Source organism: Rhincodon typus, chromosome 4 (genome assembly GCF_021869965.1).
Source record: "Rhincodon typus isolate 14 chromosome 4, sRhiTyp1.1, whole genome shotgun sequence".
Taxonomy (NCBI): Eukaryota; Metazoa; Chordata; class Chondrichthyes; order Orectolobiformes; family Rhincodontidae; genus Rhincodon; species Rhincodon typus.
This window is the reverse complement of record NC_063335.1, coordinates 40,515,751-40,531,936: the sequence shown is the minus strand read 5'-3', so window position 1 is coordinate 40,531,936 and position 16,186 is coordinate 40,515,751. Positions and strand designations below refer to the sequence as shown.

Genomic DNA, 16,186 nt, shown 5'->3' with positions numbered 1-16,186 from the left:
TCCCGCCCCCTTGACCTGTCCGTCCTCCCTGGACTGACCTATCTCCTTCCGCCCTCCCCACCTACACTCACATTTCCTGGCTCCATCCCCGCCTCTTTGACCTGTCTGTTTCCTCTCCACCTATCTTCTCCTCTATCCATCTTCTATCCGCCTCCCCCTCTCTCCCTATTTATTTCAGAACCCCCTTCCCCTCCCCCATTTCTGATGAAGGGTCTAGGCCCGAAACGTCAGCCTTCCTGCTCCTATGATGCTGCTTGGCCTGCTGTGTTCATCCAGCTCTGCACCTTGTTGTCTCCGAATTTCTGGTCATATAGTTATACTATACACTCTGACATTTTAATCCTTAAGCACACAACAGGATTCCATTTTTTAGCTGCTATTACTGGCAGGCTGACCTGGAAACTCACTACGGATCTTCTGAAAGATAAAATTTATGCTTGGGTTTTAAATACATCAATGTTACAGTTCTAATATCATTGAAAAATTCCAGCAATTCAGAACCCAAACAAAGCAAAGCATCTTTCTTTCATGGTCTAACGAATTCGCAGGCAAATGACTATATCCCACAATTCTGGGAAAGCATCTCATTCGTAGCAACTAAATGACAAGATAATGGATACCTGTATGAGCAGCACAAAGTACAATCAGAAGTTTTTTTTGTAATACATGCAAAAAGCTTTGCAATTAATGGAATGAGGATTTTTCAGGTAGTGCATTAAAACTTACTTTTATCAAGAATATGTTGCACAATAATTCAGTATGACAGATCAACAGCTCAAGATAAAATTAATATCTAAATTCTGTGTGGTTCAACATCATGCACGTTATAGACTTCAAGAAAAAAAAATTATCCTATCCTCATAACAGCCAAACAAATTGCATGCTTTATTAAACAACTGGTCCATCAGTAAAGGGCTTTTGCCGTAATAATTTAGTGTGAAAAACTCAGTGGTCCACATTAATACAAACATTAAGTAGACATACAAATGTTTGCACTGTTATGAATGCTGTTAGGGTGACAGGAAGTGATGAAAGGTAAAACACTGGATAATTCTGGCTTCCACTAAATGCCAATGATGCCAGACATATTTATTGGGCACTATGACATTCAAACTGTAGCAAGCACACATGTAAGAACGTATACGTAAGTAATTAGAAAGTGACATTCTCGACACAAAAGCTTTGCAAAAATGTGGTGTCATCTACATAAAATGAGACATGTCATGTTTTTAGCAGAAATTTATTCAGTAGAAATAGTGAGAAGTAGAAACTGTACAAATCCATACTTATGGCTAACTCAAGGTCAAAAAAAATCACACGACACGAGCTTATAGTGCAACAGGTTTATTTGAAAACGCAAGCTTTCGGAGCTCAGGCCCGAGGAACGAACGGAGCTTTGAAAGCTTGTGTTTTCTAATGATCCTGTTGAACTATAACCTGGTGGTGTGTGATTTTTGACCTTGTGCACCCCAGTCCAACACTGGAATCTCCTAGTAGTAAAGCAGTAGTATCAGTAATTATATTAGGCTGTGTGTTAAACGGTAGGGCTCCCACAACAGGTCAACTCACTGATCTTGAGCTGAGCTCGATGATGATTTTGTAGATATTTCAAACTGGGAATAATCTTAACTCCTGATCTGAATTGTGCCAGGCAGGAAGCACTGGCAGAAACTGTATAACTATCAGCATGGAGAGGGGACAATCATGATTAAGTGAGGTGCCTCCTAGCATCTTCTGCCAACTGTCTACTCTTGCATTGGTATATAAGACCAGCTATGTAAAAACACATGCACGGTTTGCCCAAAGGAGGGTTGCGGGGTGGGAATAAGAAAGCAACAGATCCAAACAAAGGATACGTGAGGATTTTTTTTTTTTAAACAATGAAGCTACAAGATATCAAATGCAAGACTAAATATCTCAACTGAAGTGGCACTAACATATGGGCTTTAGAAACAAAAAGCAGCTGGAGTACTGAATTTGGAATTTCAAATGCAATTTGAAGTTTTGCATCACTTAATATAATTTACTTAATTATAAATGCCCTTTCCTGCAAATTGACTAATAAGTGGGGATTCCAAGAGCAATGGTATTAAGGTACAATTTCTGAAATGACAGGCTTTCATGGTCTGGATTTTGCACTCGGCAGCAAAGGAAGAGTGCTGGTCATACATTAGCTTGACTGCTGTCCATAAAATTTTCATTAGCTTTAGACTAGACTTGCTGTCATCTGCCATCTGATTCAACACAGCACCCTTGACAGGTGGGTCTCTGGTATAAAACAGGCTGGGCAATGAAGCTCTTTAATCAGACTGAAAATTCCTCAAGAGGTCATGTAATTTCTAAACTAGGAAGTTTAAATTACATTTCACTCGTTTACAGAAAGTAAAATAAAGATATGGGTAAGGAAAATGATATTATTTGTATGTTTTTGTCACATTTTCTCGACATTGAACACGTTTGACTCTTGGTAATGCTGAATGGATTGGCAAGATAAGTTCTACACTTTAACAGCAGAAATGTAGGGAAATAAGGATGAAAGTGACAATATTTAAAAGCCTTTACAAATAAAGATAAATGTACAATAATGAGTGGTGTCGCAGGTTCAAAGTGTGAAGTGGCCTACTTCTGCTGCTAATTCATATACATGTTCATAGGTCAACGATCAGTTCTAAACGTTTCAACAATGATTTTGACCATAACAAACTCTTCAGCAAGGCTTTGTGACAAATGTTTTCTTTAAACTTTCTTGCATGGATGATGAAAGTCTCACTATCTTAATTTCCTTTTTATTCACTCATGGAATGAGAGCCTCACTGGTTGGGCTAACATTTACCATCCATCTCTAGTTGCCTTAGAGAAGCTGCTGAACTGCATTCTTAAACCACTGTGGTCCATTTGGTGAAGGTAGACCCGAAATGCCATTAGGGAGGAAGTTCCAGGATTTTGACCTGTTAACACTGAAGGAACAGCAGTGTACTTCCATGTCAGGACAATGAGTGGCTTGGAGAGGAACTTGCAAGTGGTAGTGTACCATGTATCTGATGTCCTTGTCCTTCTCAGTCACATTGGTTGTGAATTTGGAAGGTGCTGTCAAAGTCTTGGTGAATTCCTGCAGTACACACTGCTGCAACTGAGCCATAGAGTCATACAGCACAGAAACAGACTCTTCGGTCCAACCAGTCCATGCCAACCATAATCCCAAACTAAACTAGTCCCACCTGCCTGCACTTGGCCCTTATCCCTCCAAACATTTCTTATTCATGTATCCATCCAAATGTCTTTTAAACATTGTAACAGTACCCACATCCACCACTTCCTCTGGAAGTTCATTCTGGAAGTCCACAGACAAAACACTCAAAAAAAATTGCCCCTCATGTCTTTTTTAAATCTTTCTCTTCTCACCTTAAAAACATGTCCCCTAATCTGGAATTCCCCCATCCTAGGTGAAATACATCTGTTCACCTTATCTATACCCCTCATGATTTTATAAACCTCAATAAAGGTCACCCCTCAAAACCTCTTATGCTCCAGTGGAAAAAGTTCCAGCCTATCCAACCTCTCTTTATGACTCAAACATTCCATTCCCGGCCACATCCTGGTAAATCTCTTCTGAACTGTCTCCAACTTAATAATACCCTTCCTATAACAGGGTGATCAGAACTGAACACAAGTTCTTCCAGAACAGTCATAATGCTGACATCAACCTAACAATGTGGAAAATTGCCCTGGTATATCCTGTACACAAAAAGCTGGACAAATCCAACCCAGCCAATTACTGCCCCATCAGTTTACTCTCAATCATCAGTAAAGAGCTAGAAAGTGTCATCAACAATGTTACCAAGCAGCACCCACTCAAGTATAACCTGTTCAGTGACACCCAGTTTAGGTTCCACTAGGGCCACTCCTCAGCTCCTGCCTCATTACAGATTACAGATTACAAATTTGGTTCAAACATGGGGTGAAAAAAAAAAGAGCGGAATTCCAGAGGTGAGGTGAGAATGACAGGCCTTGCCCATCAAGACCACATTCGCTTAAGTGCAGCATCAAGGAACCCTAGCAAAACTGGAATCAATGGGTATGGGGGGTGTCTCTGACCAAGAATCTCTGCTGGTTTAAGTCATACCTAGCACGCAAGATGGCTGTGGTTGTTGGAGGTCAGTCACCTCAGCACCAGGGCATCTCTGCAGGAGTTCCTCAGAGTCGTGCCCTAGGCCCAACCATCTTTATTCCTTCACCAATGTTCATCCTTCCATCAAAACAATGTATATAACCTGGTGTTTACTTACGATTTTATTTTCAATTTCATTTTCATCTAAAAAGGTCAGAAGTGGGATGTTCACCAATGATTGCACAACGATCAGTATCATTCACGACTTCTCAGATACTGAAGCAAACCAAATTCGAACACAACAAGATCTGGACATCATCCAGGCTTGGACTGACAAGTGGCAAATAACATTCGCACCACACAAATGCCAGGCAATGACCATCTCCAATAAGAGGTCCAAAAACACTGCAGAAATCCAAACCCATGACCACTCCTACCGAAAAAGACAATGGCAGCAAATACACTGGAAAACCACTACCACCACCACCTGCATGTTTCCCTCCAACCATTCACCATCCTGACTTGGAAATATATCACCACTCCTTCACAGTCACCAGGTCAAAATTCTGGAATTCCCTCACCAAGGGCATTGTGGGTCAACCTCCAGCATATGGACTGCAATGATTCAAGACATCTCACCACCTAGGGACAGGCAAAAACAAAAAAAAAATGCTGGCCAGTCAGAGATAACCACATTCCATGTGTGAATTAAAAGAAAGAACCCAGTGCCAACAAGGAAGATGTCTGTCCCAAAGCATCTACTTGAAACATAAATTACCAGAGTGCTCATGCACATTTTAGCTTTTCCTCTGCATTAAATAGTTCCCTCTGCAAATCACAGATATAACCCTCTAACTATACTGCACAGATTAAACTAAATTCTCCAGTTAACTGCAAGTTATAAAGGTGAACTTTGTCCAGTTTTGTGCATATTAAGAATTAGCATGTTGTTTTAGCACCACAACATTTCTAACCAAGCTAATCTGCAAACTATACTTTCAATGGAAAAGCACCATCACATTACAGCAAAATCCCATTCAAGCCTCATTTGATCTGACTGACCTTATTATGACAAAAAGAAAAGAAAATTGAAGCCTATGTTAGAAGACACACAGAAGAGTTCATTTTGAAATCTGATAAAGAAGTGCGTGTCTACAATGGAGTCCTATCAAAAAGGGAATTAAGTTAATTCTTAAAATGAAAAATCACATATGGAAAAATGCACATTAACAGTATGCAATAAGATGACAAATTCTCAATGTGCAATTGAGATGGGTCAGTACATCATAACAAGCAAATTCAATTAGGCATCTTTGATTTAACACTGCTATAAATGCTCCATGTTTTTGATTTATTTTTTGGTTATCCTTTTCAATCTATCTTCACAACTAAGGCATTTTATACTTTTTATTGCAGAAATACTAATGAAATATTACAGACTAGATAACTGGGCACATTTTGGCTGCAACAGTTTATACAACTTCAAGTTACTTACAAGTAGAAACTTACCACATAATTTAGTTGCCTCAAGCATGGAACGATGTATATAACCTGATGGTTACTTACGATTTTATTTTCAATTTCATTTTCATCTAATATGGTCAGAAGTTTAAGAAAATTGGTAGTTTTACAATCATAAGTTGTTTACTTGTGTAAACCAGAATTAATTGTTTGAAATATATGCAATTACTTGACTTGTTGGTTACCAAATACAGCAAGAATTTACCCTTTCAGATTTGTTTGCATCATTATGCAGTTTTGGATAACATAATGAAGGACAAATTGCTCTTTATCAGTGCAGATTGTAAAGCACATATTAACTGGAATTTCAAACAGCTGGACTATAAAATGCTTTAAATGCATGATTTTAATCAGTTAACCATATGTGTTTTGCAAAAAAGATGGGCTCTAGATTGTGAATACCATTTTTATGTTAGCATTCAGGCTACACATCAGCTGGCTCACCCAGTTCAAGCAACGTATTTTTGATCACCAACTCTGTCCCTACCTGATCCGCCAATGTCTAAATTCAAATAAAATACTGACCATATTATCATCTGTCACATTATCCTCAGGATCTTATACTGTCCTGTAAATGCCCAAGTACAGTTCCAACCTTCCTTTAGCCAAGAAATGCTTATTCACTTTAAATCAAAAGTAGGGCACTTATTCTACCACCACATTGTCATTGAATAAAGTTATAAAAGCTTCCATTAACTCAAACTACCTATTTGATTGGAATTTCTGAGCTAATTCAGGAGGAATAGGTGTTTGGTATTGGTAACCTTGTTGCCTATATACAAACTAATTGCTTGTCAGAGAACTAATGCAACTAAGGACACAGCGTTATTGTCTACTGTATAGATACAGTCCACTGTATTCGCTGTTTACAACGTGGTCTCCTTTACACAAGGAAAGTGAAGAGCAGATGAGGTGACTGCTTTGCAGAACACCTACGTCCTGTCCTCAGAGTCCAGTAAAGCAGATTGGAATAGAACTGCAGATACCATTTAAAAAAATACGAACGGTGCTATTGATCGTATGTTAAAGGTACTTTCACAGACGCAAGTTGCCCAAACAGAAAGCTGGTAATGCAGGTATCATACTTACACCCAAAGCTGGCAACCTCTGCGTACAGCAAACAGCTACCCTGAGCTTCCAATCTGTTTCACCATCCAGTTGATCCGTACGGATAAAACATGCACCTTGAAAAGCAAACGTATTAGCTTAGATGTTTTTGATCATCAGTTAATGACAGAACTTATTTTTATTACTCAATTTCTCAGACTTCAGTCATTAGATGAAAACAAAATTCAACTTCATTTCATCCTTGTGATAACAAGCCACAGCTTTCTGATTTGTTACTTACATTTCATTTTAGGTCCAACCAATTTTTCATCAAAAATGTATTCATACCACTTTCCAAAGGCAAATCGATGTTAGTTATTCATTACTGGTTTTATGTTGGCTGTATTATAGCTTTAAGTAGAATCTTGCCAACCTCATTTTGCTTATATTTTCTCCAAAATGCATTTGGCAAAACTCCCATGCATCTTGTACGACTGGGCACGTTATATCATTTTGTAAAGGTGAAACAAAGTTAGACGTTTTTTCTCCCCTCGCCCGATGTGTTTTTGAATACATGTTAACCTAACTTCATTACCACCCAAACTACTTTTCAGATCACCAGGGGCCCAGCATTCCTCTTAAGCAATTGTGGAGAAAATGTTCAACATCAGAGAAAAGACTGATGAAGCCTTGCGTGCTTTTATACACAATAATAGGGAACAGAACACATTTTTGGTGGTTGGAAGGAGAATTGGGAATATATACCAGACAGATTCTATGCCATCTCTCTTCACCACTCGGAAAGCAGTACGGAAGAGTTATGTCCAAATTCAGAACTAATGCATAATAGGACAGTACAGTTTGCAACAGGCATTGAATAAATAACCAACTTGAGGTAGGTGATGTTGATTTATTCAATGTAAAAGTGTTAAAAACAAAGCGTGAAGGAGAGATCAGGTCTAGAATGCACAATTTATCAAATATATATTCTATTGTGGATGTACTATATATGACCAAAAATATAAATTCTACAAAAGCACAAATAAATAGTGGATTAGTGAATACAGCAATCAAATAGATAGGTCTTCAAACCACATCTATTCTTAACAGGTAAGAGGAATCTAGTCAGCAATACCCAAGGAACAGTACACATTTATATCAATTACCATCAAAATTATTTAAAGTAGGTACAGCCACAGGAAGAGAGATTTCTGGGGAAAATGACAGTAAGACACCAGTGTGCAAAGAGAAACAAAGCACTTCATTGATGGGGCAGTCAAATAATCAAAAGCACAAATTTAAAAAATAAAATTACAACTCTTAATTTATTTTGAAATGAAGAATGGGAGGTTGCAAGTCCAGGTTGAACAGTCAGACATGACACTACAATATGGGCGGTCATGCTGCAAAAATCAAACAGCCATCTTCTGTGTACGATGCAAGAGAACGCCATTTCTCGAAACTGCAGTTTTGCCATTGGCTGCGAGATAATAATCAGACGTCTCTAGTTTGGTCAAAACATAGCAGAAAGACAAATCAATTAGATTGAAGCAATCCAAAGACATGCGCATGATTCAGTATGAGAAATTCAGTGCCACATCCTTCATCACAAAGGCTTGTTATGAGCATCACTCCAGTAAAGAAGGTTTTAAAAAATATACTGATCAGGTTTTATAAAACATGGAATGGACTGATTGGAAAATAACAAACAAGTACCTGGTACCCCTTCAACAATGACAAAATGAGGTAGCCATTCACAGAAACTAGAAATACCATTCGGTTCCAATAATGAAAATATATCAATAATTCTTCCTCCCAAGGATAAGCCTACATTTGAACAAGCTATCAAACAATAATAGTCACAGTCAATTTGCTTGAATTCTTAAAAGACCTGTCTTTAGATTACTTCCATCTCAAAGATTTCACTTACAAAACTACCATCTCGGGAGATTATGCCAGGTTACCTATCATTACTGATGTGATTGTTGGCAGAATACAGATTAACACAGGAACAACTATGTGATATTCACATCAGATTACTGAGGTGAGAGGAGGAATTTATTCAGCCAAAGGGTGGTTAATCTGTGGAACTCATTGCCACAGAGGGCTGTAGAGGCCAAGTCATTGAGTGTATTTGAGAGACAGGCAGACAAATAGACAGACACAGAGAGCTTTTTGATTGGTAAGGGGATCAAAGGTTACAGTGGGAAGGTAGGAGAATGGGCTGAGAAACATGTCAGCCATGATCAAATGGCGCAGCAGACTTGATAGGCCAAATGGCCTAATTCTGCTCCTATGCCTTAGGATCTGAATTAAGGAGTATTTGTCGGTCAATGTCATTGACACTGCCAATAAAATAAAGACACCAATGGTTCTGGCAGCAAATGGCAGATATGATAGGAGAAACATACACCAGCAGCCTTGCACAACAAAACAATCACTGTGATATTTAATATATATTGAAGTTCCCCATTATTTTATTGTATAGAAAATAACTTTCATTAGTATGGTCAAAAGCCAACAACAATCCAGCATGCAGCCGTAAACCAAACCGGGTAGACAATAAACCGTTCTAAAATTGTACTTTTTTCTAAAATTAAAAAAATACAAGTGCCTAGAGAGAACTCAATGGAAGAACAATGCAAGGAGATATTTCTCTGCCTACAATGTCTTCTACTTTTTCTGGCCTATCTTCACGTCACTGTAGAGTGATATACTCAGCAAAAGCTATGCTTTGACAGACATTGTCCCTACATGAGTTCTGAAGGGTCACTCGACCCAAAACATTACCTCTGCTTTCTCTCCACAGATGCTGCCAAACCTGAGTGCTCCCAGCAATTTGTTTTTGTTTCTAATTCTCAGCATCTGCAGTTTTTTGGATTTTTTTTTCCCCCCTACATTATTCACTTCTCTCATTGCCATGGCAATGGTCCAACATCTTCCTCTTCATTATGTCTGACATGTTTAAAATACATACTATGGAATTTTCCCTGCTCTTAAGAGACATTGGTAATGGCACAAAATGTGGGAGAATATTGTGTGAATAAAAATCTGATTCTTGACATCCAGAAAATAAAGTCCAATTTTGTTTTTAAAGGGTGCAAGATTAGATAAGAATCTGGTCAGTAAGCATCAAGCACTTTATTTCCACGTATTTGCATCTCATTACTAGCAGTTTGCAATTCTCGCACATGTTGGTCATAAACACGTTGGTCAATTCTATTCCAGAAAGTCAGATAGGTGCTTGGTGGATTCAGTTCTCCACTTGATTCTCCAGGCCTCCATCTTCAGCTCTATTCAATGCATGACCCACTGGCAGCCACCACTTCCATCCTTCATCCACAGAATTCAGCAGCAGCAAAACATCAGGCTCACCACATCACCATGGCCAATGTTGAACTAACTCAATATTTCAGTGTTCGTGTCATACACAGCGATGCTCCTACCAGTTCACTCTACGCACAGGGTTACACATTCATCACATGCATTTGTACAGGATGCACCTAGAGCTCTTAATTTGCTTTCTTAGTGCCCACTTCAGACACGGCATCTCTGCCTTAGCTTACCTTTTAGCACAATGTCACTTCACTAAGAACGTGCAGGATCACAGCATCTCCGGTTTGAATTGATTCTCAACACAGAAAGTCAGGTTGTTCATCATAGTTGCCAGCACTGAACAGTCAAGCAGGCAGACATGCTACAGCATGCTACATCCATGTCATACCTACAAACATGCCAGCAGCTTGCATGGAAAACATATTACATGGCAACCATTTGCTATAACTTGGGGGGCCATAGGGTGCTGTAGGAAGGCAACTCTTTTCTCCCCTCCGCCACAAGTAACTGCCAACCTGGCTTCAAAGAGCAGACAGTGGATAGTGATAGTGGGCACATAAATGTGGCAAGCCAAAGGCTGAGGGTAGAAACCTGGGCATCCTAAATCTAGATGAGAACAAGGGCAGCCTGAAGCTGAATGGGCTGACCGTGACAGCTACACAAAAAAGGTTACTTAAAGTGAAGTGGGGGATATCTTAACTAACAGATGGAGCCTGGAACTGACTCACAGGAATATGACTTGGATAGTATGCAGTGTTTGACTAAAGCTCAACTGTGTGGCTCCTCTATGGTGCCACGGTCTTTTTTGCCGGTACACAGAAAAGAGGACAACCATCTTCTCCACCACCATATCTACCAGCACTTCCAAGTTCCTTTACCTGAAGCAGGGTGCAAGCTTCCCTTTCTGGGACATATAATGGACAAAAACATTGAGACAACTTCTGACTTTGTGCTTTTGAAGTGGTGCCCAGCTGGGATTTAAGTATGACACCAGCAGCGCGCACTTCTGCCTTTGCTGCTGGTTGATTGAGAAAGTAAGGGGCATAGAGGGTAAATGAACAATTAATGAGGTGAGCAGAAGATTGCACGAGGGAAACCCTCCATGCAACTCCATCAGAAAATTCAGTCCTTTTCACTGTAACTATAATAGCAAGGGTATAGCTGCACAAGTTAACCCTTAATGACCTACTAACAAAATTAGTATATTTAGGAACCAAATGATTAGTACCAATGAACATAGAAAAGTCAACTGTTGGCACTTTCCCCAGACATCCCACCATTCTATTCATGTCCACTTTATATTTCTAACTGACAACCAACACAGAAACATCAGGCGAGAGTTTGTCATGACAAATGTGGCATTGGTACTTCTTCTGCCTCAACCTGAAATACGATTCCCAAATTATAGGGACCATCACTTAATTTTCTGTTCTGCAAGTTGTCAGCATCATCATCATTGGTGGACCCTCGCAGACGAGGTTGACCTCTTCTGCTCTCAGGGTGAGTCAGTAGGTGGCTGTACAGACTGATGCAGTTTCCGCAGGTTCTGTTACACCTGGGGCAGAAGGTGGTCATGGGAAGACTGGACGGACCATTGGTGTGGCAGAGCGCTCTTTTTGTTGCTTTCACCTGGCTTCTGCTTTTTCTCCAACAGCAAGTTTTAAAGTGCTCAATGCCTTCCCAAATGCTCCTATTCCACTTTGGATGGACTTGGGCCAGTGATTCCCAGGTGTCTGTGGGAATGCCACTTTTCGCCAGTGAGGCCTTTAGGGTATCACTGAAGTGCTTCCTGTGTCCATTTGGGGCTCACCTGCTATTTCGAAGCTAGGAGTCGAGCACCCACTTGGGGAGTCTTGTGTCAGCCGTGCAGATGACATGCCCAACCCGTCGTGAGTCACACACAGAAGTAAGGTACCCTTAAGAAAATGCTTAAATGTTTAGAAATTTTCAACATTCAACATGTGCTGTAATGACCAACCTCTCAGCCTAGCCACATGCAGACTATGTATGCATGAGACATGCAGTTCATTATTTACTTGATTGCGTCTTATTCCACCAAGGACAATTAGTTTCTTTGGCACAGTGATGTGCAAAAAATGTCTGCACAAGGTCCTTCTGACATTGTTGATGCATTTGTCACATTGGTCAGAATTACAAAAGGATCATTTTCATAAAATCGCAAAGTAAAACCACAGCTCAGCATAAAAACAAGTAATACTGTAATCACACAGCAGATTCATTGGCATCTATTAAGAAGAAATTACAGCATACGACATACCTTTCAACAGATACCGTTCTGCATCCAAAAGGTCCTAAGCTGTCTTTTCTCTTTGTAGATGCCAACCTACCATTTCCCAGTTTTTTTTTTTTTTCTTTTATTTTTTCCATTTAGTCTGACTTTTTAAATCATGGGCACAGTGTGATGGAGTAATGAAAATGTTTCATGGACATACTGAGAAAGCTGCGTGGTAGGCAAAACAAAAAAAAATGCACTCTCATTTTGGAGAGAAGGATGACTGCTATAGATACAACTGATTTTAAATATTTCTATTCTTTTTCCTCACTGATCATGACCACAAATCTCAAAACACATTTGGAGATAAATGGAGCAGAGTAAACAGGCTAAACTAGTTGATTCTCACACTGAAGAAGAAAATAGCAGGAGTCTGCAGAAAGCAAAACCCCGACGGCATTTCAATATGTATCAAAATATGACAAAAATAGTGATGTTTTAAAAACACTGCACAGATTGGTGAGCGAACTTAGTGCTCATAGAATGAAAAGGATGGTAACAACATAGAGTCATAGAGCCATACAGCTTGGAAACAAGCCCTTCGGTCCAACCAATCCCTGCCAAACATAATCCCAAACTAAACTAGTCTCACCTGTCTGCTCCTGGCCCATATCCCTCCAAATGTCTCCTATTCCCAAGTCAATCCAAACGTCTTTTAAACGTTGCAACTGCACCCTCATCCACCACTTCCTCTGGAAGTTCATTCCACGCGCGAGCCACACTGTATAAAAAATTTTCCTCATTTCTTTTTTAAAAATCTCTCTCCTCTCACATTAAAAATGTGTCCCCTAGTCTTGAAATTCCCCATCTTAGGGAAGAGACAATTACCATCAACTCTCATTATTTTACAAAAACTTCTATTAGGTCACCTCTCAACCTTATACACTCCAGTGAAAAAAGTCACAGCCTATCCAGCCTTTTATAACCCCAACTGGGCAACTAGAACTAGACACCGTATTCCAGAAGAGGCCTCACCAATGTCCTATACAACCTCAACGTAACACCCAACTCCTATAATCAAAGGACTGAGCAATGAAGGCAACCATGTCAAATGCCTTTTTAACCATCCTGCCCATGTGACACAAGCTTTAAAGAATTATGTACCTGCACCCCTTGGTCCCTCCGTTCTACAACACTCCCAAGGTCCTAACATTAATTGTATAAGCCCTACCCTTGTTTGTTGTATCAAAATGAAAATACCTCGCATTTATCAGATTGAACTGCATCTGTCATTTTTCAGCCTATTATCCCATTTGATCAAGATCCCTTTTTAATCTTAGAAAAACTTCTTCAGTGTCTACTATGCCACCAATTTTGGAGTCATCCACAAACTTACTAACCATGCCTCCTGTATTCTCATTCAAATCATTTATATAAAACAAAAAAAGGAGGATCTAGAACTGATCCCTATGGAACATCGCTGGTCACAGGCCTGCAATCCGAAAAGCAACCCTCCAACATTACTGTCTGCTGCCGTTAAGCCAATTGGCAAGCTCACCCTGAATCCCATGTGACCTAATTTTACTAATTAGTCTACCATGCGGAACCTTGTCAAAGGCTTTACTAAAATCCAAGTAAATAACATCTACTGCTCTGCCATCATCAACATTTTTGCTAACTTCCTCAAAAAACCCAATCAAGTTTGAGACATGATTGCCCTCACACAAAACAATGCTGACTTTCCCAAATCAATTTTTGCTTCTCTAAATGTCCATAAATCATATATTTTATAACTACCTCCAATAATTTGCCCACAACCAAACTCAGACTCAAAGGTCTATAGTTCCCCAGTTTTTCCTTACAACCTTTCTTAAACAAAAGGTACAACATTAGCCACCCTCCAGTCATCAGGCACCACACCCATAATTATAGATGATGCAAATATTTCTGCAAGAGGTTTTGTAATTTCCTCTCTTACTTCCCACAACATTCTGGGATACATTTGATCAGATCCCGGAGATTTACCCACCTTTATATTCTCTAAGGCCTCCCAAACTTCCTCTTCTGTAATGTGAATGGTCTTGAAAAGTTTATCTCCCTGCATTCTGTAGACTCCATTACTTTCTCCACAGTAAAAACTGACTCAAAATATTCATTTAGCATCTCTCCCATCTCCTGGAGTTCAACACAAAGACAATTTCCATGATATTTAAGAGGCCCAACCCCCTCTCTAGTTACCTTCTTGCTTTCAATGTATTTGTACAATATCTTTGGATTATCCTTCACCTTATCTGCCAATGTATCTCATATCCCCTCTTTGCCGTCCTGATTTCTCTCAAGAATGCGCCTACATTCTTTATGCTGATTAAGAGATTCAATTGAACCAAATTGTCTATATGTAAAGAAAGATTCTCTTTTATTCTTGACTAGAACCTCTATCTTTATTCATCCATCTTTCCTTAATCTTACCAGCCTTACCCTTCACTCTAATAGGAATGCAATGCCTCTGAACTCTCGTCATCACTCTCTTGAATGTCTCCCACTTGTCAGACATCATCTTACCTGAGAACAGTCTCCTCCAATCAACTTTTGTAAGTTCTTGTCTCATACCATTAAAACTTGCCTTCCTCCAATTAAAAACTTTAACTTTTATGGAAGGTTTATCCTTTTCCATAATCATTTTGAAACTAATAGAATTGTGATCACTAGACTCGAAGTGCTCGCCCACTTTTACTTCAGTCACCTGCCTTGCCTTATTGCCCAAAAGGTCTACTTTTGCTCTTTTTCTAGTGGGAGCATCCACATATTGATAAAGAACATTTTCTTCAGCACATTTGACAAATTCTTCACCATTCAAACATTTAACACCATGGCAGTCCCAGTCAATGTCTGGAAAATTAAAATCCCCCATTATTACAACTTTATTATGCTTACATACATCTGAGCTCTCCCTACATATGTGTTTCTCAATTTCTCTGTTACTATTGGGAGGGGGGCTATAATACAATCCTATCAAAGTGATCTTTCCTTTCTTAATTGTAATTTCTACCCATGCTTCCACTGGACGATTTTTCAGAAATATCTTCCCTGGTTACAGCAGTAATGTATTCCTTAATCAAAAATGCCACCTCCCCTCCTTTCTTGCCTCTTGACATGGCTATAATATTGGCTGAGCTATAGGAAACTGAATAACAAATGGATGTTTTTCAAGTTGGAAGCAGGCTTGCAGTGGAGTTCTCGGTCAGTATTTGGATTCTTGCTTTCCGTGATATAATTAATGATCTACATCTTGGTGCACAGGGCACAACTTTAACGTTTGCAGATGACAAAACCTGGAAGCATTGTTGACTGAGGACAGTGTGGTGTTACGAAGTTGTGTGGAGTAACTGTGAATTGAAAGGCAGGAAGCTAGAATTTGTTAAAACAAGTGTGTGTTCTCTTTAAGAGATAAAGTGCTTTTCTAAGCTTAGAGATTTATACAGAAAAAATGTGTCTGTATGTAGTTGAAAATGAACAATCAGGTATAAAATGAATACATGTCTCAATTGCCTTTAATTTTGGAAACCTTAGGCATATTTTGATAACAGTGTGGAGCTGGAGGAGCATAGCAGGCCAGGCACCAGAGGAGCAGGAAAGTTGACATTTCGGGTCGGGACCCTTCTTCAGATTTGGGTCCCAACCCAAAACGTCAACTTTCCCGCTCCTCTGATGCTGCCTGGCCTGCTGTACTCCTCCAGCTCCACACGGTTATCTCTGACTCCAGCATCGGCAGTTCTTTCTATCTCAGGCGTGTTTTGATGTTTTGGCAACGAGCTAGAATCAGCCAAATAATTTAAACCAAGCACTTAGCAATTGAAAGCCAATTGAATTTAAAGCTGAGATAACAAGGTGTAGAGCTGGATGAACACAGCAGGCCAAGCGGCATCAGAGGAGCAGGAAGC

The 16,186-nt window shown here is 39.6% G+C and overlaps 1 protein-coding gene across 1 annotated transcript in view; it reads right to left on the bottom strand.

Moving 5' to 3' along the window:
- atp9b (ATPase phospholipid transporting 9B) overlaps nt 1-16,186 on the bottom strand; it is a 262,556-nt gene that overhangs the window by 181,915 nt on the left and 64,455 nt on the right. Inside the window, exon 7 of the mRNA XM_048595728.1 lies at nt 6,719-6,813. Coding sequence (XP_048451685.1) covers nt 6,719-6,813 — 95 coding nt within the window. The remainder of the gene's footprint in view (nt 1-6,718; nt 6,814-16,186) is intronic.